This window comes from Oryzias latipes, chromosome 1 (genome assembly GCF_053564925.1).
Source record: "Oryzias latipes strain Hd-rR chromosome 1, Olatipes_Hd-rR_3.1".
Classification (NCBI taxonomy): domain Eukaryota; kingdom Metazoa; phylum Chordata; class Actinopteri; order Beloniformes; family Adrianichthyidae; genus Oryzias; species Oryzias latipes.
The window spans coordinates 40218889-40246149 of NC_136237.1; the positions used below are offsets into that span (position 1 = coordinate 40218889).

At 44.7% G+C, this 27261-nt stretch overlaps 1 protein-coding gene across 1 annotated transcript; it reads right to left on the reverse strand.

Annotated features, from left to right (window-relative positions):
• Positions 1-1863: 1863 nt before the first annotated feature.
• mark1 (MAP/microtubule affinity-regulating kinase 1) lies at positions 1864-27073 on the reverse strand. Its single transcript, XM_023954312.2, has 18 exons — positions 26674-27073; positions 16334-16537; positions 13665-13718; positions 13526-13574; positions 13352-13417; positions 11881-11951; positions 9900-9956; positions 8984-9118; positions 8445-8546; positions 7247-7366; positions 6983-7082; positions 6446-6558; positions 5916-6051; positions 5688-5821; positions 4794-4879; positions 4576-4725; positions 4231-4497; positions 1864-2536 (listed from the first exon to the last, which is right to left on the reverse strand). Exons 1-18 carry the CDS (start codon positions 26716-26718, stop codon positions 2194-2196), a joined length of 2232 nt encoding a protein of 743 aa, XP_023810080.1. The 5' UTR covers positions 26719-27073; the 3' UTR covers positions 1864-2193.
• Between the last annotated feature and the right edge of the window lie 188 nt (positions 27074-27261).

The window sequence follows — 27261 nt, forward strand, 5'->3', positions numbered from 1 at the left end:
GAATCTACCGTCTTTCATTAAGAGACCTGAGGGTTGTCGGTTCAGATCTGCTTAAGGGACTAAAGCAATGAAGACACAGAAAAAAGATGCAACAGAAATGTTTCAGTGCTGCGATCGACTGGTAGCCGCTTCTACAGTTTTGAAAGCTTGGCGTACTAGTTTGCACGAGCAAGCAGGAGTTTCTCTTAGAAGCAGCACCACAGATGAAGGAAGACGAAAGGATTTAAAAAAAAAAAAACATAAAAAAAAATATGAGTTACGATTAAAGCATGTTTTGTAAATGTTCTCCTAAATAAAAAGCATCTCAACCAAAACCACTACGACAAGATTCTACTATTGTCTTAGTATTTGTGCCGATGCTTTCAGCAGAAATATATTATTTTCTTAGCCTAAAGAAGGATTTTCACCATCGGCTGCAGGTAGGACACCGAAAAATCTTTAGTAACTATATTCATGGATCTCCATTGTGTCAGCAAAAGTTACATAAAGAATGAGTATAACTACCAATCATTAAAAGAAGCGCTGCTTTGTAATTCCTCAGATTAGTGCAGAAAAAACTGAATTTTGACGAGTTACATATTGAAGGTGATATTTTCCTCCATCTTTATGTCCTGTTCTAACTGATGGATGCAGTTCATCTACACAGAAGGATCTTATTATTACAAGATAAAAAATAAGACTGAAAGTCTAAGAAACAAATTTTCCTTTAAGTATGGCCGACCAAATATGTCATTAAGAACGGAAAAAGATGGAAAAACAAAAGAATTTCAACAAAAGTCATATGGATCCTGTGTTAGATCAGCAGCAAAAATAATAAACAAATACTCGTCTGTCAAGTGTTAATTTGACTATTATTTACAAGTTTTTGTTTTAGTTTCCTTAAAGGTTCTTAAATGTTGCAGCTTCAGTTTTAGAAGCAAATGTAAAAATGAGATAAAGATGTTCTGAAATTAAGAAAAAAGAAAATTTTAAGGGAGATTAAAAAACTGTCCATCAAACGTCAGTGGCAGCTGGTACAAATGTTATTTTGTAGCATTAATAATATAACATGTACTGACTTTTCTAATCAGGAATTATCTGCCTGAAGCGCCTGGGGACGACAAAACAAACATTTTTAGTGGTTTCTAAATGATTGACTGCAATGTGGAGAATACATTAAAAAACCAATAACGAACAATCCACCAATCCCCCCCCCCCCAAAAAAAATGAGTGGAGTTATTAGGGGACGGCAGTGAAAAACGTCTTCATGCACGTTCACATGGTCAGCCTCTGTATTATTAACTTCAGAACCCAGAATATTTACTCAGCTACATCTGTTTGCATTTGTCATGCTAAGTTGCACTGCTTTGTTCCTATTTCTTAAGCAAAGTAAGTAAAAGTTTGTGTAAATGAATGATTATGAGACAATGATAATGGATTATTGTCATAAGCAAATGTTTTTGTGAAGCTGCTACTAGAGAATTAAAGCATAACAGTTTGGATTGAAATGGTCTTTGGTTGGCTAAGCCTGACTAAATTCATAGATGACTTTTTTTGGCTAAAGATATTGAGCATTTGGAGTGTCAGAAAGCTGTGGGCACATGGGCGGAAGCACCCAATTGTCCTGTTTTTGGGAAATACGACAGTCTTTGTTTTCCACGTCTGGGCTCAAAACTGTCCGGCTGCATTGCTCCAATTTTGCCCGCCGTAGTTATGTTAGGTTGGGGGAGTGAGGGGCTGGAAGCTAGCTGAAGAGAATGTAAACAGATGGATCTAGGGATGTAGAGGCAGGCTTACTTGGGGCCAATGGTCCAGCCCACAACTTAGAGGTGAATTTTTGATGATCTACAGCAGCTCTACAAACAGAAACTTCTGTATGTCCTAAAAAAAAAAAAAACGTTGTTTGGATTTTGGCTAAAAAAGGCATTATTGTAATTAAAAGATCACTGGTAACGCCTTAAAAATAGATCAGATGAGGATCAGAGCGGATCTTTAAGCATAAAGGTGAAGAGGGATAGGAGTTCTGATGAATTAAGAATCAGCTGCATATCTGTGCGACCCAGCCATAGCCGGATTTGGTTTCCGCTGCATCAACAAGAAACAAGTCTAGTTGGGTATAAGAAGCTGAAGCTCCTCTGGGTCTAACCGCCGCTCTCCACTGGAGCTTTCCCCTTTGTCGAGGTAAAGAAGGACATGTTCATAGCAGGAGATTGCTTACAGTCTGAGCTCGTTGGCTACTTTGGAGGCAATGTTTTTGAAGGCTATGGACGTTCCAGAGATTCTTTTGAAGCGCACGCCGTTGAGTGACAGGCGGGGCAGTTTGCACACCTCCATTTCCCATTGGACCAGACTTTCCTGACGAGCATCTCCGTGCACGCAGAACAGCAGATAGCGCTCGCGCTGCTCATAGTCGCAGTTGTTGGCGTCCAGAACCCTTCGGATCTCCTTCATCATGTCCCCGGCCTCCATGGAGGACGTGGTCTTCATGCTCCAGGTGAAGCGCAGAGACCGAGGTTTGGACTCCCGACCCTCGTCTTTGGGCTCGCCTGTGGAACTCCTGCAGGAAGAAACTCCCACAGTGTTAGGAGGAGGAATGACATGTTCAGTTAGATTAACATATCCCCCGGCCCCCCCACCCCCACCCCACAGTGAGCTTTTAACGCAAGATGTGCAGCTTTGCTCAGAAATAACAAAGAAATCAGTCTAAGACAGTTTTAATGATTTAGAACAAAAAAATCATAAAGTTAAAATGGGCTGTAAAGAAATGAACTCCATTTCATTTAGAAAATACATTTTATGAGTAGCAGTTTACATCATAAATTTCACCTTATTTTAGAATAAATTGTAAAAAAAACAAAAAAAAAATCTACAAATACAGTATAACAGACTATATATTGGTTAAAGAGGCATTGTATAATGACACAAGGCGCTCAGTAGTAGAGTGTCCGCCTTGAGACCCAGGCCGAGCCATACAAAAGACTAAAAATGCGACCTACTGCTTCCCTGCTTGACACTCAGCATTAAGGAGTTGAATTGGGGAATTGAACCACCAAATGGTTCCTGATCGCCACGGTGTCTGCAGCTCAATGTTCCCCAAAGGTCAAATGCTGAGTACAAATTTCACACACCTAGGTGCGTGACAGCTAATGAGACTTTGACTTTTACCTTTGGAGCAAAACTATTTTATACTAGGGCTGCAGGATATGAGGGAAAACTTGCGATATGCGATATTAGTGATTAATATTGCGATGACAATATAACTTGCGGTACATGAACATATAGCAAAACAATCAAGAACATAATTTCCATTTCACTGCAACAGTTTAAAAATCACATTTCAAATGACCCACATCTACATAGGAGACAAACATCTAACATAAAAGGGCTCAATCCGATTGGTCTACGATGTAAAGGAGTCCATTCGATTGGTCAAATACAAAAAGGGATTTGTTTGGTTCGTTAAATACTTCAAGCTGCATAAGATTGTTTAAGCATATTCAAGGTAACCATTTATTGCGATTTTCGCCGTCTTTTGCGATACGCTTGATATTGCGATAACGATAAATTTGCGATTTATTGTGCAGGCCTAATAGAAACAAGCTGTTTTATGAGATAAGACCTCTTTCAAATAAGTAAAAGAACTTAAAAGTATCCTAAAAGATGGATAGAAGAATCCGTTTCTTGCCCTTTAACACCAGAGATGTCACCGGAGAAACCGAAATAACACACACTCTGTGACGTACCGTAACTCTTCTTTACGCTCTTCTTTGGGCGGCCGTGGTGCAGTGGTAGGGCAGTCAACCTCTGTCGTAAATTGCAGGTTAGATTCCCGCCTTTGCGCGCCCATGTGTCGAAGTGTCCTTGGGGAAGACACTGAATCCCACCTTCCCTCTGGTGGGAGGTTGGCGCCGGTGTTCGGCAGCCATCAGTGTGTGGCTGTGTGTGTGTGACTGTGTAGGTGGGACTGTGACTGTAAAGTGCTTTGGGCCTTCGAGGAAGGTAGAAAAGCGGGTATAGGCAATTTATGCAATCAATGTGAATCAGTTAATTCCAGACGTTTTGCGACTTTTTCCAACACTAACGACTTTACTAACGTAAAGTGTTGCATGTTGGCGCCAAGATGACATTTGAAGAGCGTTTTTTATTTTTCCGTCGCCGGTGACATTTCCAGTGTTAAAGGGTTAAAAACAAACTCATACGAGACAGTATGCGGTAAGGTCGGAGGTCAGATGTTTCACAGCTGTTACTGACCTTCGTGCAAACTTTGAGGTGAACTTGCCGATGATGGAGGAGGAGTTACCACGATGGGGCGTGGCCCCCGAGGCAGGGGTGTGCTGTAGCAGGCTGGGCGAGGCCGGCGGCCCGTTGTACGTGGCAGGTCGTCGCTCTCTGAGCTGGGCTCCGTGGAAGGTGGAGCGACTGGAAGAGCCACGGGAGAAGCGGCCTCGGTCTGGGGTTGTGCTGCTGCTACTCGTGACGCTGAAGGCTGAGGGCGACGACGGGGCCGGATGTTGGGAACTAGGTGTAGCCGGACAGAGATTGGTTAGCATAGTGACAAAAATAACTGGTTTGGTTACCAGCAAGGAGCCCGGTTACCTCTGATACTCAGCGTTGTCGTCAATAGGAGGCAGGCTGGACTTTATGGGATGTCCAGAAGCTGACATGGACTTGACGTGTCGAGGCCGTATGGAGGAGACGGCTCCCCCTGGCGATGGGACAGGGGATGCAGCAGGTACTTCAGGTAGACTGAAACACAACAAGAAAATTAAGAGACTGTCTAAAACAGAAACAGAAACTCCCAGAATGCTTCTCACCTGTTGTCCTTCACGCTTGGTATAACAGCTGAGTGTCGATCCGAGCTGTTCCTCTCATAAACATAAGTATTTCTCCGAATTATGCTCTGCAACATGAAGACAGAAGTTTGCATCGCCCCCTATGGGCTGCACTAATCAAAACATCCATCCATCCATCTTCTTCCGCTCATCCAGGACCGGGGTCGCAGAGGCAGTAGTCTAAACAAATATGCCCAGACTTCCATCTCTATAGTCACTTTCTCCAGCTCCTCTGGGGGGACCCCCGAGACGTTCCCAGGCGAGTCAAGAGACGTAGTCTCTCAAGCGTGTCCTGGGTCTTCCCTGGGGCCTCAGCCCAGTGGGACATCCCAAAAACACCTTCCCAAGGTGGCCAGCCGCCCTGCAGAGGAAGCTGCTTGTGAACTGCCACCTTAACATGATGGAGTGCTTCAAGAAGCTTAAGTGATCCCAGGAGTTGGGCTATTCGGGGGCTTATGCCCCTGGCAGGGTCTCCCATGGCAAGCAGGTCCTGAATGACCAGCCAGACCAAGAGCGGTTCTGAATCCATTTATGAGAAGAAACGGAAAGATCAGCATCTGGTCTGGATGCCTCCTGGACACCTCCCTGGGGAGGTGTTTTTGGGATGTCCCACTGGGCGGAGGTCCCGGGGAAGACCCAGGACACGCTTGAGAGACCATGTCTCTCGGCTGGCCCGAGAACGTCTCGGGGGTCCCCCCAGAGGAGCTGGAGAAAGTGACTGTAGTGATGGAAGTCTGGGCATTTTTGTCTCTGCGACCCCTGTCCTGGATGATGGATGGTTGAAAGATTATGGATGGAGGTTTTATATTTTTCCATTTCTTAGATTTTTATGGTTTTGCGACTTCACTCCTGAATCTGGTCATCAGACCATCTCACCCCTGAGGCTGTGGCTGACTTCCTGCGGTCCTGAGCTCCCATAGGCGACGCCGGATCGTCCTTCTTCTCGCTGTCAACGCTGTTAGCATGAGAGCGCTTGGTGTGCGATACGGGTGGGGGGATAGAGGGGGCCACTAGAAAAAGCAAGTTAAAATACAAGTTTTGGAAATATTTTACTGCAGTTTTGAGAAAAATTCACAAGCATTAAATGTCAGATCATTCAGTCACCATGGTCGCTGAAACGGCGCTGTTTCTGAGCGGTCGTCACACTGCGGAGGTGCGCAGGTGAATGGCTGGAGCCATTAAAGTCACTGATGGGCCGGGTCCTCTGGATGTTACACAAAGGCTCACTGGAGACTTCAAACTTGTAGTGAGACACAAACAGAATCAAATTATTGTAGGGCTGGGTCATATAGAATAAAAATATTCTGGTTTTAATCAATTCTTTTTTTCTCCTCTTTACTTTCCTAAACTACAACGGAGTACTAGGACCAGTTCACAAAAGAGGTTTATTTATTTAAAACTTTAAAGTCATAAATTTACAAGAAAAAAGTTGTATATTTACTTCTTCCTTGAAACATTTTGCAGCTCGGCGAAACGTTTGAAGGAAGAATTAAGTCCAGTTGCTATGACTCAACTCCAAGACAGACATTATTATGTGGACCAATTTGATCCTATTGCTCAAGCAGTGTTCTGGCCGGGTTTTGAACTCCTGACCAAACTGTTGAAAAAAATTCCAACATAAAAACATCAAAAACCTCTGAAGACTTCATCCCCAACAGCAGATAAATTGCAGTGGCTTCGTTGTATTTCTGACCATCCAGCGCCTTCTTCACTTCATTCTGGGAGAAGCCCATGGTCTCCATCAGCTCTGAAGACACACAAACACTCAAATTTGTTTGACAAAACACAACAGAAGCTCACAGCCTCTACAGCAACAAGGCCACACATTAGAGAGGATAGTTGTAGATGGTGTAGCCAAAACAGTGGTGTTCCTCAAAGTTCTGTTCTGGGCCCCATTTTATTCAGTCCTTATATGATCCCTCTTGGGAGATTCATCAGCACATTTAGTCACATTTATATATCATTTGTATGCTGATGACATTCAGCTTTACCGCTCCTTTGGTGAAAACAACTGCAATAATCTGTCCTCATGAAAATGTATTTGCATTTACACAAAATAATATTGTAATCTAATTGTAGCACTTTTATTGGAATAATACAAATGTTTACAGGTGGAAGGAGCGCAAACAGCTGCGAACATCTGCTTCAGAGAATGAGTGCCCGTGTCTGACCTATGCGCTTGAGGTCACCATAGTCTTGTTCTGGTTCAGAGAAGGGCTTCAGCTCTGCGTCCTCATAACCCGCATTCATCCATGGATCCTTCATGATTTGCTGAGAAGAAAAACAAACTCAGATCCAATCTATGTAACAAATTTTACTTTTACAATAAAAAATAAAATCTAGATTCATCTTAATCTATTTAAATGCAACTTTTAAAAAGAGGGGAAGAGGGTGAACTTTGCAGACTGTTAGTTACACTCCTTTAGTAGTTTTACCGGCATGCTGCCCCGTTTTCCTGGGTTTAGAACCAGCAGCTTCTTCAGTAGATTTTCACAGTCGGTTGACATGTAGAAGGGGATTCGGTACTTTCCTCTGAGAACACGCTCCCTCAGTTCCTGCACGCACAAACATGGATAGATGTCGCTGCTCTATAAAGGTTGGTTCTCGCTGGAGGACTGTGGATGTTTGAACACTGCTTTTATGACATAAACATCACTTAAAAATACTTTTGTCAAGCAGAAAAACTGCGACTTAAGTGACTTTATTGAGAAAGGGACAATGCATATTAATGAACATTAAAACAAATATAAATATGCCAGATTATAGTCACAGGCCAATTTCCATCTGGAGTCCATTGATGTTAAAAGAAACTGTTTAAGAAACAGAGAGCACACATACAATTAATAAAACACAGGTAAAGGACAGTATACAAAATGAAACACTGGATACATTTTGAACAGATAAATCATTTTTAAAGTCAGTGCCTGTTTTATAATACATTTTTTTACCTTCTTTCTTGCCATTTGTCATTGCACATTTGATATTCCAAAAGCCACAGTTTTAGCTGTTTTTTTTTTATGACAGATTTTGCACTCTTTTTTATTTTTATTGGTCTTCTGTTCCAAAGTTGAGCCCTAGAATGATGATGGATTTTGTGAGTAAGACGTTTGTCTAAATGGGACCTCACAGTCACTTCTAATAACAGCCCGAGTTCCTCTGGAGGAACCGCTGAGTGACGTCAGTGGTGGTGGTGGTGGGGGGGGGTGAACCATGTATGACTTTATAGACAAGTTTTTAGACAAGTGTTTGTGAAGACTGCTGGTAAAAACCGGCTCAGTGGCCTTGTGGGAGAGTGTCCACCTTGTGACTGGTCGTGAGTTCAAATCCAGGCTGAGTCATACCAAAGACTCTAAAAATGGGACCTAATGCCTCCCTGCTTGACACTCAGCATTATTGGGGGTTCCCGAACGTGGCTGTGTCTGCAGCTCACCTCTCCCTCAGTGGATGGGGCAGCTAATGGGCCTTTAACTTTAAAAACTAAAAACTCCAGGACCTTAAGAGCTCTTTTGTAGCAAAATTCAAGAACAGAGGAACCAGCAAACCATCAAGTAGTGGTCCAGTAGTTTATGTGGGAAAAGATCATTGAGGGTAAATATACATGAGCCACTTTAACTGTGACTTGTTTGTTCAAACCTTGAGGTTCTGTCCATCGAAGGGCAGCGAGCCACTGACCAGCGTGTACAGGATCACTCCCAAACTCCAGATGTCCACCTCCGGCCCATCGTACTTTTTACCCTGCAAGAGTCCAGAACTACATTACCCAGAGGCCAACTGCTATCAGCAAACATCATTTGTTTTGTTTTTACCTAATAATCCATACTCCTTAGCATTAAAAAAAGAATGACAGAATTGTCTCACTAAGCAGAGACTTCGAAGTTAAACAAAGAGTAGACAAGAATTATGATTTAAGATTTAACTGTGTGAAATCACCCAGTTTAATTTGGCGGCTTCCTCTTAGAACTTTTTTAATTCAATGCTCAAACAGGCTTGAAATGTATCGCCTATTTTTCTCTGACTTTTGTGAGAGAAAACAGTTTGCTTTAATACACTTTTGGATTAATTTTAAAAATGTCCTTTGCCTCCTAAATAGTAACGCAGATCTAAAGACAGAGACGACGGCGTTTGAGAAACGGAGCGTTGCTATGGAGATCAGGAGGGAGGAGCCAACTTACCTGGAAGAGCTCAGGTGCAGCGTAAGGAGGAGATCCGCAGAACGTGTCCAGCTTACTGCCCAAGGTGAACTCGTTACTGAAGCCAAAGTCAGCGATTTTGATGTTCATGTCAGCGTCCAGCAGGAGGTTCTCTGCCTGAAAGAGAACATTTGTAAAAAGAAAAACCCGATGTTGCTTAGAAACAGTCAAAACAACACCAAAAACTAAATCTATGGACACACTGGGCATGTGACGTGTGTTCAAAACCACACGTTTAGCCCATGGTGTTCACACTGGAAAAGCAGGGAGCGGCTTCTTCTTCTTTTTCTATTGTTTGCTAGCGAATGTCCACTACCTACAGTTGGAAGAGGCTTGGTACGAGTTAAAGGGACACCGTCCATACGTCAGGAGAGTCCTTTATTGGTCAAAGTTTAACCTGGTTTTCATTTAAATGCACGTTGAATGGACGCACATATTGGTCCGGCAGAGATTTTTATGCCGGATGCCCTTCCTGAAACAAGCATGACGGTCTTGCCCAAGGAGCTACAGCAGTTTTGCTGCCATCAAAGATGCAAAGTTTTAAATATAAATCATTCTGTTACCAAAAAAAAAAATGTAACCAAACAAAAAAAGATGAAGACCATCAGTCCAAAGTTTTAGAATAATCCAAGTCATTATTTCAAGTCGAAGATAGTAAAATCCAATAAATTGTGTTTGACAAAAAAATAGGAAGAAATTCATGAACTTTGGGAACCAAAAGTTAAAAAACCTGTTTAAATATTTGTTTACATAAAAAAAGAGAATATTAGTTTAATTGAGGTGTTTCAACTGCTTCTGCGTTTTATTTGTGTATTCTTTGTTTAAAATACTTTTTCTAGAAAAGGAAACAGAGAGGAAACACAGAAATCCAGAGTATTTTACTGGGATTTTGTTTTACCTTTAGATCCCGGTGAACGATCCTCTTCTGGTGACAGTATTCCACTGCCGACACAATCTGACAAACACAGAAAAGAATTATAAAAAAAACCAAAAAAACAATAATTATGAAAACAACAGTTGAGAGACTTTTTTAAGTTGATGAGAGGAAAAAAAAGGAAGATTGGGGGCTTAACTCCCAACTGTTATATGCTAGAGTAACGTCACATGACCATAAATCCAAAATACATCCCCTTTTGAGACCCACTCCAATGAAAAAAAAAAGAAAATTAAGCTCAAAATTGCATTTACTGTATATATAATTTATTTATTCCTATTGTTCTGAATCTAAATGCGGTTGAAAAAGGCCTGTAGGGGCCGTGTGGGTGCTAAAGTCGGCAGGCCAATAGCTTCCTGCCCCGCTCCATTCGGATGCATCAACTTGCAGACAAATGGATCCATGAAGGTCTTTGTTTTCCTCATTTGAGCTGGCATCTGGATCCAAACTGCACGGCTGAGCAGCGCTGATATTACTCGCCATTTTTGTTGCACTGCTAACATTAGGTTGGAGGTCTGGGGGCTGTAAGCTAGCGGGAGAAGGTGTAAACAAATGGATGATGGGAAGTCAGGGCAGACTTATTCCATCCCAACAGTCCTGCCCCACAACCCGGAGGTGAGTCCTATTGCACTCCTGCAAATATGTCCTAGAAAACAACAGATTTTTGGATTTTGCCTAAAAAAACGGCATGAGAAGACGGAAAATATATTTATAGTTCTTGATTGAGCAATAAACTATGTTTATTTAAATTCCTCCCTAAAAATCTGACTAAATATTAGAGACGCAGCTTAGATAGTGCAAGTCAGAGCTGCATGTTTAGAACAGAGGAGAACTTCTCTTTAAACAGATCCTTCAACGGCTTTATTGACCTGTTTATTTGTGGTTCCAGGAAAAGCGTCTGAGTCATCCTAAGGGGACAAGCTGTGGTCTACTGTGAACGTGGTGGTTTCTGACTTGCTTCCAGATGCATTCAGGACAATCCAAACGTAAGACTGCATGTCCTTTTGTGGTTTATATTCATGGTTTTTTGTGCAAACTGATGCTAAGTTTCATGAATAATGACAGCACTTCACAAAAACAACAGGAAATAAATCAAATCTAATCAGCTGATGTTTGCTCTTTAGCCTTTTAACCGTTTATTCTCCGAGAATTTGGAGAGCTGCTTCTCGCTTCCCGAAACATTTTTAATGATATACAAAAACTTTTTTTTTTAAAAAGCTTTAAAAATGTCTCTGAGCTAACAGATGTGGATGACAGGATCCTTTCCTTCACATCTGTTCCCTGATCTGTGACGAAAATGTCACTTTGTTCCCAAAAAATGACAAATCAGTCAAGTTTATTACGACGAATGGCTCATCGAAAAGCTTTATTTTGGTAAATTCATGGATGAATTTAGGAATAAATGTCAAAATGCTTTTAGAACTTTGCTCTCATTTTGTGTTGGTTAAGCCAATAAACATTTTAGTGAAATAAATGCATGTGTGAATGCCGACGACTCAAGCCCGGCACTAAGGATGATGAAGGGTGTTTACAAACTAAAGAAAAAGAAGCAATGATAGCCTAAACTTTAAAATATCTTCATGTTTATATAGCGGAAAAAGTGGAATGCAATTTATTAAAACAATTAATTAAAAAGGTGATATTACCGGTCAAAACTGCAAAAAATGTCTAAGTGTAAATGATAAAAGATGAATAGTAAAGATTTCTTGCTTCTCCTGAAAGCCTAATAATGTTCTTAGAACTTAAAGAACACAAAGGTTTTTCAAAGACATTAAACTTCTCATTTGTGCTAGATACAAATAAAATCAAAGGTCTTAGCGCATACTGAAGGAGTTCAGTGTTTTGAATCGAAGTTGATATTTTATGTGCTGAAAAACACAAGAACCAGAAGCCAACAGAGGTTTGAATGCCTCTCCGCGGTTGCATAACAGAACCCAGACCTCACCTGACGGAACTTAGCTCGGGCCTCCTTCTCCTTCATTCGTCCATGAGCCACCAGGTAGTCGAAAACTTCACCTGAGAAGCAAACCCACAGGTGAGACCATCCATCCCCAGTCTCTGATTGGAAGACAAAGTTACCTAGTGATCAACTGAAATGTCGCACTTTTGAGCTTTTTTTCATGTCAAATCACTCAGAGCACAAAGTCCTTTACATGTTTCAAAGCTATGAGTTTACATTTCCTCTTCACCTTTCCACCCTGCAAACTCCCAGAAAAACAGGTAAATGAGATAGAATATAGAGGAGCTTAAAGAAACCCAATTACGGACAGAAAAATGGCTAAAACCCACCAGAACCAACAACCACCTTCACTGGCATTATAAACCACAACCGCCACTAAAGGCTTGGTCACATACACCCATACGTGCCCTTGAGGCTCCTACAGCGTCATGAAAATGGAACGTACCATTATCGTGCGTGTGGTAAGTGTATCATGAAATATTCATATAAGTTGAAGGCACTTGTGACCTACAGAGATGTCGTCCAGTGTCCTTACGCCACACTCCAGTCGTTAGTAAAGTGCGAGTACTGTTTCCTTGCTGACTGCGCCTGAATGCAGCATGCGCGGGGTGTGCACGTGACGCATAGGAGCCTGTAGGATGTCCACACAAACTACAATATGTTTGTTTAATCTCCTCATTTCTAACAGTCAGGATGAGAACAAGGAGCGCACACTTGTCATGTGAACAGCACTAACGGGAGCCTTGCACAACCCCTAAGACACGCCTCTCCTGCTTCATCTTTATTTATTGTGTAAGTGTTCACAACGACCCATCGCTGTTGTTTGTATGGGAACATTTTTGGAGTCAACAGGTATGTTTGTAACATTTGAGTGTGTGTGGACAGGCCCCGCCCCTTTTAGACTAACATTTACAGCTGACAGTAATGACTATAAACTTCCAGCAGCTTGTTGCTTGTTGCTTTATGATCCTCCCCCCTTCACTTCTATAATCATCCTTCTATTTCCTAACCCCCCCTTTCTTTTGTCAACCCCCCCCCCCAACATCCCTCTTTCTTCTTCCCTGTTCTTCTTTTCTGTCCAGTCCCACAAAAAACGGTATTAAATAAAGTTTAGGCTAAATTACAAAAGGGGTTTATTCAAATATACACCTCATGTGTCTGAAGATTCATTCATAACCCCATGTTGTAACAGTAAAATATGTCCAACACAAGAGGCCTTCAGCTCTCATCGGTTTGGTCAGCTGTTAGATAGGACAAGTTCAAAATAATAAAAATGCAAGATCTGAAATATGACCTTGGCAATATGACCTTTGACTGCAGAGAAAAAGCCAACCGAGAAGATTTATGAAAAGATGCATGAGTGAGAATATGCTTTGAAAGCACTTTGTAAAACACAGACAGGGTCAGCAGGCCTTGAGCAGACCTCTTCATTATTTATGAAGCTGGTGTCTCTTACCTCCGCTGGCGTACTCCATCACCAGGTACAGAGTCTTCTCGGTCTCGATCACTTCAAACAGCTTGACTGAAAAAGGTGCAGCAGAGGTTATAGCAGCTGAATCCTCGGGTAAACTGCTGATCCAAACGCAGGAAGACAGACGGGTTTGTGCTTCCCTGTGGGGAGAGAACTCACCGATGTTTGGGTGATTCAGCATCTTCATCACACTGACTTCTCGGAAAAGCTAACGAGACAAATGGAATTATAAACATCAACACAAAGCTTGTAGGAATAAAAGGGGGGGGGGGGGTATACTTCAGGGTTAAAGTTTTACCTTCTGCATGCTGGTGGGATTCAGCTGAGTTTTGTCAATGATTTTGATTGCAACCTAAAGGAGAAAACAAAGGGAGAAAACAGGTCAAACCAGCAGCTTAATGTTCCAGAAAGATTAAAAAATAATAATAATGATATATTTATGATTGGACAGCCAGGTCATCCTAAAAAAAAGCCCAATTACCAACTGTTGTACAGAATAAATAAGTTATATGAAATATGTTAAATTGTACATATAAAAAAAATATTCAACTAAGACTTTGCTTTATTAAATCAGATCTTTTAGTTGTTTGCGCACTGATTAAGTAAGGCGTGTATCTCAAATGTGGCCACATTTTTATTGTGGAGAACTTAATGTCTCTTTCTTTGAAGCATAAAAATACCCTATTAAACTTTGACGATGAATAGATTTTTTTTCAGCTTTAAAAAAAGGAAATACTTTAAAAAGTTCAATCATCCACTCCTCAGTTATAGGAGAGATCAAGAAAATGGGGGGGGGGGGGGGGGGACATTCAGCCTCAAAAGAAGAGAACAAAAAGGAAAGGATTGCATTGACTCAGTCCTACAGACATTATTCAGAAACATCTGAGAAAAACTGGGTACAAACACACCAACTGTTAAGCACGGAGGTGGAGAACTTATGGTTTGCAATTGTTTGGTCAGAGCATCATGCAGTCACAGACAGAAATCCTAAAGTGCAATAAATAAATATGAAACCTAGTTTAGAGAAGACACTGAGCCAGGAGGTAAAATAAATATCTGAAAGCGTCACTATTAACACACAAACGTCAAAAAACAAAACAAACAAACACTCATAAAACTCGATGAACTGAAGCAACAACAGCAGGATGGCAGATTTCCTCCACAACACCACCGTTCACAGGTGATGACAAGATTTTAAGAGATAAGTGCTCCTTCTGTTTTCTGTTTTACTTCACCCGTCCTTCTCTGTTTCAAGTGTGTCATCTTCAGAGATGAACAGAGCAGCTGATTGGACAAATGCAACGCCTCCACTCAGAAATGGACCTTAAAATAAGCACAGGGAAGGATAGCGTCACACTCCCTATGACGCTCTGGCCAACCGGCGTTGAGCTGCTGACGTCAGCTACATAAATAATTGATCCAACAACCGCAGCTTCAGCCAACAACACGATCCTTTTAGCAAAACTCAGTATGAACTGAAGCACAACAGAGTGGCACTTTTGTTCTTCAAGCTACATTTAATTTTAACGTCCAAATCCAGGACTGTATTGAAATGAAGGTGATGGTCCAGAGAACTTCCCAAGAACTGGCACTGACAGTCACTGCCATCCTCTAAGAAGATGCAGAGATGACTACCGACTACCCTCAAGGATAACCTCAACAACCCTCAAGGATCCAATCCGAAACTGTTTATTGTTCTCTGATAAAGAATTTAGGAGCATTAAAAGCAAATGGAGGGAAATGTAAACTGCTCATTTTCTGAGTACCAAGTCTGAAGTCAAACTCCATTACCTTCTTTTTAAGCCCTATTCACATGCACCCATGCAGGGAGTTGACCCGTACAAGTGTCCGTGGAGGGTCGTAGGGAGGAGCAGCTGCATCCTAAAGGGAGCACAGGTGTGTCTTGTAGTTCCCTTGAAGCTTGTATGGCCGCTTCAAGAGACGGCATAAATTATTGTGCGTGTGGTAAGGGTATCGTGAAGTATTTGATAAGGACAAAAAAGTTAGACAAACTTATGACGTAGGGTTGATGCTGTCGAGACACTCTGGTCCAGGGGAGTCAGAATCCAAGCCGGGGGCCGGTGTCCAACATGTTTTCCAACCAACCTGCCAATGAAACTCCTTATTGGCTAAACACACCTGATCCAGGTAATCAGCAGCTGATAAGGCAGAATTTTTGGAAAACCGGCAGGAGACCGGCCCTCAACGCCTGGAGTTTGACACCATTGCTCTAGTCCTTCGTAACCCTCGTGCTTCCTTAGATGACCCCACCCTTCCATTGACTTGTTCTCCCTACCATGACAAAGGTGGATAAAGGTGGAAAGATTTCATGTAATCCATGGACACCAGTGAAGATCACAAATCATTGAAGAAAAAAGGTTCAGAGCACTGTCTAGTGGGTCTAGATGACCCAACTCCCAATGTTAAAGTGCCTAGGATAGCACAAGGGTTAAGGAGCGAGTACTGGCTCCTTACTGACTGCATGCCAACGTCACACGCACAGGGTCTCCACGTGATACGTAAGTGCCCGTAGGATGTCCACACAAACTACACCCCGTCTACTTTCCTCTAATAGTCAGGATGCACACAAGGAGCACACACTTATCACTTGAACAGCGCCAACAGACTCCTTACAAAGGATTTGTGGGGGCTGAAAAAACAGTAACCCTTATTTACCACTGCGTGTGGTATAAGTGTTCGCTCACAGCATACCTGTAGAAAAAAAGTGCATGAATATTTTCATTCTATGGATTTATCAAGCGCTCTACGACCTTTTTACCCGTTTCCACCCATAGAGGTAGTTGTGACTGAGGCTTTAGGTCGTAATGGCCTGCATTCATTCAGTGCAATGAAAATGGTAGACTTTTGATCAGAAATAAGATTTAAAAAGTTTGGTATTTTTTTCTGTATTTTGAGAGTTTACAGTTGGAGTGCATAATTAGATCAACACTACATTTCTGTCCTCACCTCTCTGCCAGTCAGGGTGTGTTTGGCCAGTTTGACTTTGGCAAAGTTCCCCTTGCCGATGGTCTTCAGCAGCCGGTAGTTTCCTACGTGCGGCTGCTCATCTGTGATGGCTGCCAAAGAGCTACGGCACGGCACCAAACTGTGGCAACTTGAAGACTTGACGGGCGGAGCTGGAGGTTCTGGAAGACCGTCCGAAGATTTTGGCTGGAGGAAAAAATTACAGCAATTACAAAACGCCTCGATCTGAGACATGTAGAAGTGAAATCCGTCTTTGAGGGTCAACTCATCCACAACAAAAAGGTTGTGACGGCTCGGAAAATTTAAATATGGATGCTTTATTTAAAATGTAAAGACATGTAACAGGGTCAAGCTGTCAGGGTGCTCTGATAACCACAAGACTGCAACCATAAGACCATTTTTAGCCCAGCTCAAATCTCTCATTTTGATCATCACAGTGTGCCAACCTTCATTCAATCACCTGATAAGCATTTTTAAGTTAGAACTCCATTTTGAAACACATTTTAATTGAATTATCCTTCTATAGTTCCAGGAAAACATTCTGTCAATAGCATAAGCCGACATCTAAATAGCAGCAGACCGTATAGACGTAATGGTTCTTCTCATTTTAGGTAGCAACAATTGCAACAACTTGTTGCTCTGTATATGTTCATGAGGAACCTGCAGACGTGTAGCAGTTTGTCAGTTAACATGTTAATCCATATGTAGGATCTGGCTTAGACTCATTGACCGTATAAGAGAACTGGATTGAGTGACCCCCCCCCCCCCCCCCCCTGCATTCCAAACAGGAAGTACCTGCTGGTTCCAAAAAGAGAAATGAGAAATAAGCAGCTGTTACCCAGTCATTCTATTGGTCAAAATAATCATTCTCGATCCCTTTTTAAGATACTCATTTTTTTTTCATGATTCTTTTTCCTACAGTGCAAATTATTTAAGTTATAAACTGACAAATCAGATGCCTCAATAAAGGTAAGTGGAGCATGGTGGCCCCCCCTAGCCAAGGTACGAAATGTTTGATGGATAGCTTTCAAGCGGTAGGGTGTGGACTTTCAAAATGCTCACTCCTGATTGGTGATAGTGGTTACCATAGAAACAATTATTCCGACCGAGCGCCTGCTAAATGACGGCGTCTGGCTCCTACATGGCGGCCTCCATGTCATGAATAAAATGGTGAGTGATTTTACTTCATTTGGTTGGAGCTGGAAGTAAACATTTCCTATGGGTGATGTCACACTCACTCAGTCCAGTTTCTTAGATACAGACAACAACTGAAACGTATCAAAATTCATGATAATGATAAAAAAATCAGCGCAGATATGGAGTTCAAGTGAATTAATGAAGGCACAGTGTCATTTATCACATTAGGCCACAGTAGGTCATTGGTTGTCATAACGATAGTCGCTCAAGTTGGACATGAAAAGACACTTTCCAAATACATATTTTACAACATCTAACAACTCGTTAAAGATTTAAAAGGAAAAGATATTAGAAGGTCAGACTCCAGGGCATGATGGGAACATTTGGTGTGAACTTCACCTCATCAGCATTGATGCACTTATCAGTTCTGTGACTTCCCGTCTCATTCACCGGAGAGCTGGAGGGATATCCATTCAGAGAGGGCGAATTTCATTGTAAACAGGGGTTGCCATGGTGACCAGAGACCCTCAGCAGCTGATTTCACAGCTCAGCAAAACCAAAGGGACAAAAGGGATGCGATGAATCACCCAACGTCTGTTTAGGATCTAATCTGAATGTGGCGCAGCAAAGGTTCATGGGATGGAAACGAGGTGGATCACCAACTTATGGAGCCTCAGACAAAGGCAATCACCTCCAATAAAACAGTGGGAATGGAACCAAATAAACCTCACAGAAGGGTGTTGGGTCCTGTGGTTCTGTTTTGATGTCTCACTTTTTAATTAAAAGAAACTGTAGCAAAGAAGAAGAGAATTTGCATAACTACACCAAACACCTTCAAGTTAAGGTTAGGAGTTGGTTTGTGGAGTAATAGAGCATTACTGATGTCAAATCAATCCGATAAACCGTAAAAAGAGGTAAGATGAAATACCATGTCATCTGTAAGGAGGCATATCAAAATCTACCACAACCTGCTTTTCAGAGGAAGTCCATGACGGTTCTGGAGTGACTGTCTCTGTCGTTTGACATGAACCAACAACCAAATGACACATTTCAAAACTGTGACAGCAATCCTGGTGTTGGAGAATTCTGACTGTGACTTTCAGAGAGCACTGATGCTAATACACACACACCATAGAGCTCCTTGAAGCCCTGCAGTGTATTTGGAGAAAAATCAATACTAAACAGACAGGAGGAGGCAGCTGTAGCTGCCGTCTGCCTGACAGATGCTAAAAGTAATCAAAACTGCTGAGAATCTGGAAACTAAGGACAATGTAGTAGCGAAAACATTTTTATTTCTTTTTGTGTTGGAGCTTTTTTTCTCTGAGATGAAAACATGCCAGCAGATCTTTGACCCTCACATTTAATCAGCTACGCTCATGTTTTAACCACAGTTCTTCCTTTTGCAGATTTTGGCTGAAACATTTTCCATGCCGATCCATCGAGACCCCGGTTTATAAAAACAGAATTTAAGGATCCTTTGAGTGTGAGTGCAGCTCGAGCAGAGAGCAGCTCAATGAGAGTATTCCAACAATTAGCATGACAATGCATTTGCCCTGAATTCCTTCAGGGTTCAGGAGCCTGGAGAACATCCAAAAAACCCAAACAACATTCACAGGAGAAGTGGAAAAGCACAAACACAACATCAACCTGCATTTCCACGAAAGAGACACAACCTGACAAGACTGCAGCAAACCCCGTCCAACGAGCTGGAGCCGTTTTCCATTTGGTTGAGCCGTGTCCGACATCAACGCCTTCAACCAATACGACGGAAAAAAGAGCATCTGTTGTTACCATTGTCCGTTTCTGAGAAATGGACTGCGTGAGTTTGACATGACCCATAGAAAATGGTGACCTTCCACCTCCAACCGCATGAAGTCAATTCAGTCGCCATTTTTTTTTCATGACATGGACGCTGCCATGTTGGAGCCAGATGTTGCCAGTAAGGAGTAATTGTCCTCTACTGCCTCTGCAACGATTTTAGACCTAAAGTTAGTGTGAATATCTGTAAGTCTGACTTAAAACTAGACCTGCACAATATACAGCGAAAACTCCAATAAATAGTTACCTCAAATGTGCTAAAACAAACTTGAAGCATTTGACGAATCAAATAAATCCCCTTATGCATTTGACCAATCGGATGGATCCCTTCTGTCATGTCTCGTCAAGTTTCCTGTTGTCTCGTGTGGGGTTCCTGTTTTGTTTTGAAAGTCTAACCTACCTCTCGTTCCAGACCTTCCCCTTCCTGCTGTGTCTGCTCCCCACACCTGTGTCTGCCTCATCATCCCTGATCATTCCCACCTGTGCCTCCCCTCCTCATGTATTTATAGCCTGTGTTTCCCTTTGTCCTGTGCCTGTTTGTCATGTGCTTTCACCTGCCAAAGCTAGCTTCTCTCTTGATTCAAGAAATTAAACCCTTAAGCTCTGCATCTGAGTCCAGTCCTGTGTTCTGCCTTGTCAGTACAAACAGGCCAGAATGGACTCAGCAGAGAGCAGTAGTTTAACATCCATCCTGCAACGCCTGGAAGCCCGCCTTTCTCAACAGGAGGACTTCCAGAAGGCCCTGGCGTCTCATATGGTTCAGGTCTCTACCCAAGTTCAAGACCTCCGTTCAAGTTCCCCCTGGACAATCCCTCCTCCAGGACCCTCTGCTTCCATCCCAGTCCCTCCTACCTCCATGCCTGTCAGGAGCCAGGAAATCAAGCTCGCCCCTCCCGATCGTTACTCTGGAGAACCTGGACTGTGTAAGCCCTTCCTCACTGATTGTTCTATTCATTATGAACATTCACCCCATGCCTTCGTTTCTGACAGAGCCAGAATCGCCTTCATGATCTCCCATCTAGCGGGGAGGGCTCGTGCATGGGCCATGGCTGAGTGGGCTCGTGACTCCCCGCTCTGCTCATCTCTCATCGCCTTCCAGGAGGCGCTTCAGAACACTTTCGTCCCGGTGTCAACCAGCCGGGATAAAGCCCGTGAGCTCACCATCATACGCCAAGGGGGGGACTCTGTCTGCGATTACGCCATCCGATTCCGCACCCTAGCAGCCGAGAGCGGGTGGAACTCGGTGGCGCTGTATGATGTCTTCATGAAAGGGCTGGCTCCGCGCATTCAGGAGCAGCTCATTCCGTTGGATTTACCTCAGGGTCTCGACTCTCTGATCGCTCTCGCCATCCGCACGGATAACCGACTCCGTGAACTCGTCTCCCGACGCGGCAGCGGATCATCAGGAGGCGGGTCTTCTCGCGGGGCTGAATCCGCGGAAAGACGAAACCACCGCCGATTCTCAGCCGACCCGCATCCCTCCGTCACGGCGGACAGCTGTGAAGAGCCCATGCAGGTGGGAAGGACACGACTTTCGGCGGAGGAACGACAGCGACGCCTGCAGGAGGGCCGGTGCTTCTACTGTGGGGAGATTGGTCATCCCGTTTTCTCCTGCCCCGTAAAAAAAACAGCAACGGTGAGTCAGATCTCCGCTATGGACGGACGCACACGGAGCCTCACGTCATTAGTGGTGACCCACCACGGCTCCTCCACAGCTCTCGTAGCTCTCATTGACTCCGGGGCTGATGTCAGCCTAATGGACTGGAAGCTGGCAGTCAGCTTAGGTCTTAAGCCACAGCCTCTGGACAGACCCATCCAGGCCCGGGGCCTCCATGGGAGGGGTCTTTTTAATATCACTCATGTCTCAGAACCCCTCAAACTGTCCATAGGAAACCATTCAGAAATCATGTCTTTCCACCTGTTTGAGGGCTCCTCTAGGAAGCTGGTTCTGGGATTTCCTTGGCTGCGCGAGCACAATCCCCGGGTGGACTGGGCGACCGGGAAAATACTAGAATGGGGGCCAGGATGTGACGGACACAAAAGTCCCCATGCTGCAGGTAAACGAACAATCATAGACAATAACCCTGTTCCTGTTCGTTCTGCTCCAGGTCCAGAGGCCCCTGACCTGAGCACAATACCCTCATGTTACCATCATCTGTCTGAGGTCTTCAATAAATCCCGGGCTCTGAGCCTTCCACCCCATCGCCCCTACGACTGCGCCATCGACCTGGTTCCGGGATCCATCATTCCTAAAGGACACCTGTATTCAATCTCAGCTTCGGAACGCCAGGCGCTTAATAAATACATTGACGAATCTCTGGCAGCGGGTCTCATTCGTCCATCCTCATCCGCAGCTGGTGCCGGGTTCTTCTTTGTCGGAAAGAAGGATGGGACCCTTCGACCCTGCATAGATTACAGCGCGCTCAACAACATAACCGTCAAAAACAGATATCCGTTGCCGCTCATGTCCTCTGTTTTCGACCAGCTCCAGCAGGCCAGGGTGTTTACTAAGCTCGATCTCCGTAACGCCTATCATTTGGTCAGGATCAGAGAGGGGGACGAGTGGAAAACAGGGTTCAACACCCCAAGAGGCCACTATGAATACCTGGTCATGCCCTTTGGACTCACTAACGCCCCCGCCATTTTCCAGGCCATGATCAATGATGTCCTCAGGGACTTCTTGGATCATTTTGTGTATGTTTATTTGGATGACATCTTGATTTACTCCCCGGACCTGGACTCTCATGTCTCCCATGTCTCCGCAGTCCTCCAGCGACTTCTAGATAACCACCTTTACGTCAAAGCCGAAAAGAGTGAGTTCCACGTTTCCACCGTCACCTTCCTAGGTTTTGTTGTGTCAGCAGGGGCGGTAAAGATGGATCCAGCCAAGGTCAGCGCAGTCAGGGACTGGCCGACACCTGACAGCCGAAAGAAGCTGCAGCAGTTCCTAGGCTTTGCGAACTTTTATAGACGCTTTATCCGGGGTTTTAGCTCCATTGCAGCACCCCTCCATGCCCTCACGTCCCCACGGGTGCAGTACCGGTGGACGCCTGCGGCTGAGACCGCTTTCCGGGCGTTGAAACGCCGCTTCACATCAGCTCCACTGCTCATTATGCCTGATCCACACCGTCAGTTCATCGTGGAGGTTGACGCCTCCAATGAAGGGTTGGGGGCCGTCCTATCACAGCGGTCGGAGCTGGATGGGAAGGTCCATCCCTGTTTGTTCCTGTCCCGGCGCCTCTCGCAGGCTGAACGCAACTACGACATCGGCAACCGGGAGCTGTTGGTGGTCAAGGTGGCTCTGGAGGAGTGGCGGCACTGGCTGGAGGGTGCGGAGCACCCTTTCATTGTCTGGACCGATCATAGAAACCTTGAGTATATCAGGACTGCCAAGAGACTTAATGCTCGCCAGGCCCGATGGAGACTCTTTTTTGATCGTTTTTCTTTTTCCCTTTCTTACAGGCCGGGGTCCAAGAACGTGAAGCCGGATGCCCTGTCTCGTCAGTTCGACCCCGCGCCTGTTGCCAAAGAACCTGAACCTATTCTTCCACTGACTTGTGTGGTTGGAGCGGTGTCTTGGCAGATAGAATCTGAGGTAATGCAGGCTAACAGTGGGGTGCAAACGCCCAGTGGTTGCCCAAGGAATCGCCTATTTGTACCCCCGACACTGCGCTCTAGGGTGATCCACTGGGCCCACACCTCACTGCTTTCCTGTCATCCGGGAGTTAGGCGGACCATGCACGCCATCTCTCGGAGGTTCTGGTGGCCTCGCATGGAGCCGGAGGTCCGGGAGTACGTTTCTGCCTGTTCAGTCTGTGCCAGGAACAAGTCTTCCACCAGTCGTCGCATGGGGCTCCTACAACCCCTTCCTGTACCTTCCAGACCGTGGGCGGACATCTCCATGGACTTCGTCACCGGCCTTCCTGTCTCACGTGGTCACACAACTGTTCTTACGGTCGTGGACAGGTTCTCAAAGATGGTCAGGTTCATCGCCCTGCCTAGACTGCCTTCAGCTAAAGGCACGGCAGAGATCATCATGAACCAAATTGTGAGGTACCACGGTTTCCCGAAGGACATTGTGTCAGACCGGGGACCTCAATTCGTGTCCCGGTTCTGGAAGGAGTTCTGCCGGCTCATCGGTGCCACGGTCAGCTTGACCTCGGGTTACCATCCCGAATCCAATGGCCAGACTGAACGTCTCAATCAACAGCTGGAAACCGGCCTCCGGTGCTTGGTCTCTCAGAACCCCTCAACATGGAGCAGGCACTTGATCTGGGTTGAGTATGCGCACAACACCCTGCCCACCTCAGCTACCGGCATCTCGCCCTTCAAGTGTGTCTTCGGTTACGAGCCACCCCTGTTTGCAGCCTTGGAACCCGATGTTGCAGTTCCGTCGGTCCACGCCCTGGTCCGCCGCTGCCGTCGCATCTGGGAGGCTGCCCGGCAGGTCCTGGTTCGGCAACAGGACAGGGTCAAGGCAGCCGCTGACCGCCGAAGGCGTCCCGCTCCCACCTACCGTCCCGGTCAGAAGGTCTGGCTCTCGACCAAGGACCTCAACCTGCACGTTCCAAGTCGGAAATTGGCTCCAAGGTTCGTGGGTCCGTTTCCTGTCTCCAAGGTCATCAACCCAGCAGCGGTCCGTCTTCGGCTGCCCCGGTCCCTCCGGGTCCATCCCACATTCCATGTCAGCAAGGTGAAGCCGGTGGTGGACAGTTCCCTGATGCCTCCCTCGGAGCCACCCCCTCCGCCCAGAATGGTGGGGGGTGGTCCGGTGTACACGGTGGAGAAGATTCTGGCTGTCCGGAAGCGGGGCCGGGGTCGCCAGTTTCTGGTGGACTGGAAGGGATACGGGCCGGAGGAGCGACAGTGGATTCCGGAACGCTTTATTGTGGACAAGTCGCTCCTGACGGATTTCTTTAGGTCTGGGGCTCCTGGACCGTCAGGAGTCGGTCCTTAAGGGGGGGGTTCTGTCATGTCTCGTCAAGTTTCCTGTTGTCTCGTGTGGGGTTCCTGTTTTGTTTTGAAAGTCTAACCTACCTCTCGTTCCAGACCTTCCCCTTCCTGCTGTGTCTGCTCCCCACACCTGTGTCTGCCTCATCATCCCTGATCATTCCCACCTGTGCCTCCCCTCCTCATGTATTTATAGCCTGTGTTTCCCTTTGTCCTGTGCCTGTTTGTCATGTGCTTTCACCTGCCAAAGCTAGCTTCTCTCTTGATTCAAGAAATTAAACCCTTAAGCTCTGCATCTGAGTCCAGTCCTGTGTTCTGCCTTGTCACCTTCACGTCGTTGTGTTAGATGTTCGCCTCCTATGTCGACGAGGGTCATTTGAAGTATAATTTTTAAACTGGAGTTTTTGGCTAAAGATGTCCTGGGATGATTTTAGTTCAGTGAATCGGATCGTTCAAAAAGAACCAACATTGAATTGTATCAGCAACCAGAAATTATGATCTGAATTGCTAAAATGAATCGTTACACGCCTAGTGTACTGTGTATATACATGCATAAAATGAAGCTTAACTGTATTTGTCTGATGTTACTTGATGATTAATAAATGCTGGAAATAACCAAATAAAAATAAAAGGAAAAGGTGGGAGTCCCAACCAAGTAGAGGACTGCTAACATTTTTGGGACAATTTCCCTAAAAATTGGATTTAGTGTATTTTAAGAGTATTGAGGTTACATTGAGTAATTTAACCTCAGTGTAAAAAAAATACATAGCAGTATATTCTCACATGTAGGAGCCACTAATACATGCAGACACACACAGAGGAGGTCACCTCAGACGGTTACCATAGACTTATAAAAAAAAAAGCCCTTAGAATCTCCAGAACAGCAATTACAACAACTCACTGAATCTTTTTTATTTGTTTAAAGAAGCTTGACCTGAAGGAGAGCGTCCCTGTAAAGCTATGTAGGTGTTCGTATTCACCTACATAGCTCTCATCTGATGCAGAGTGAAGGATTGTGGGAACTCTGAGGCCACAGAGATGTGGTTACCCTTGTAAACTTATTTTTAGCACTTTGACCTGCACCAACACTTTCATCCACCGTTACCTTTCGACTCTGTCGGAAGGAAAAACTACAAAGTCAAACAGAAACCAGGCTGAACTACAAACACGGGTCAACAAAATAGTTGACATTACCGCTCAACAAAACACAACGGACACCAGAATAAATCACAAAAGCAATTAGAAAAATACAATTCTGAAAATCAAGCAATTGGCATCGGACGTCATCTTCTTAAAGACGCACTATGACTATATCATGATTATGCCGTTTTTATCCCAAATCAAAAGGTGTCGTCGTTTTCTATCAGTTTCTGCAGAGCAGCAGGAGTGCATCAGAAATTCACCGCTGAGTTGGGGGGCGGGATCACTGGTGCAGAGCAACCCCACTCCCCCTTCCCATCGCCCATAACTGAGAGCTCTATGGTAAGGTGTAAGAAGAAAATATCAATGAAGTCATCAGTTCACCACATGAAAAAGGACTTTATTATTATTATATTATAATTTCTCGTCAAGAGCTTTGATGGTGTTTGCGTGACGGAATGAAATGTTTCAGGTGTGTTAGTCTGAAGGCATAAGTATGTGTGTGTGAACATGAGTTACGCTATGTCCATGTTTACCTGTTTGTGTGTAAACATTATTGGAGCCAAAAGGTATGGCCCCGCCCCTTTTAGATATGTTACACATCTAAACCTGACCGCAATGATTTAGTATGCTTTATGATTTTACCCCCCCCCCCCCCTCCATAACTAATCACCCTCCTAACACCCCCCCCTCTCTCTTCTTCCCTCCTTTTCCTTATCCGTCCGGTCCAACAAAAAACTCGTACACACATGATGAATATGAATAAAGTTTAGTCTAAATTACAAAAGGAGTTTATTCAAATATACACCTAGTGTGTCAGAAGATTCATAACCCCATGCTGTAACCATAAAATATCTCCAACACAAGAGCTCTCATCTGCTTGATCAGCTGTTGGACAGGAGTTAAATAAATAAATAAATAAATAAATAAATAAATAAATAAATAAATAAATAGAAAAAAGAAAAAGAGCTTCGACAGTGTTGTAATGCTGCCAGGGTCCGTAAGCAGACCGGTCTGGACCTGGACACCATATGGGAGTCACATGTACCGGTAGATTTGATGGATCATCTCGTCTCATCCAATAACAGAAGTCCAGCCTAAAAGCAACTGATAGTTCAAATCTGCCCCAATGATTAATAGTAGAGGATGATTACAGTGTCAGAAAAGAACTTTTGGTGAATCATCGGTAGATAAGTTCAGACTGACGTGAAAACCTGAAGCATCAGCGCCTAAAACTTGCGTTTCCTCTGAACCTGGAGAGCGGGAAGCGGCCTCACCTGCTCAGACTCGTTGACGGGGGTCAGAGGCGTCCTGCCCGACATGATCTTCCGTCTGCCCGCGCGCCTCTCCGCTGCCTTCAGACCGGGACCAGCATCCCGCGCGCGCGCCGGCCGGCCGGGCCGCTCTACAGCATCTCTGCCTGGATGGAGGTCGCCGAGGAGGGGATCAGCTGCGGAGCCTCACCGGCTGATGATGGGAGGGGGGGGGGCTCCGGGGCGGCGGCCAGGGAGGGGCCGGGCGTCTGAGCCGCACAGAAAGACGGAATGAAACAAAGACAGAGAGGAGCGACGAAGAGGAGGAGGAGGAAGAAGAGGAGAGTGAGGGAAAAGTCCAATTCCTCGCGGCTTCCTGTCGTTTATCAGGTCAGACGGGAGCACACTGCGGAGTTCAGGAGGAAAGGACAGCGTCAGAGCTCCTCCTCCTCCTCATCTTCATCTCACTGCGCGTCATCCTCCAAATATCCCATCATCCTCAGCAGCCGCCCTTTTTCTTATCAACACTGAGCCTTAATGAGCCAACTTCAAATAAATTGTAAATTAATAATAAATAAACCCCGATTGCTATTAATAGTGTCTTCAACTTGA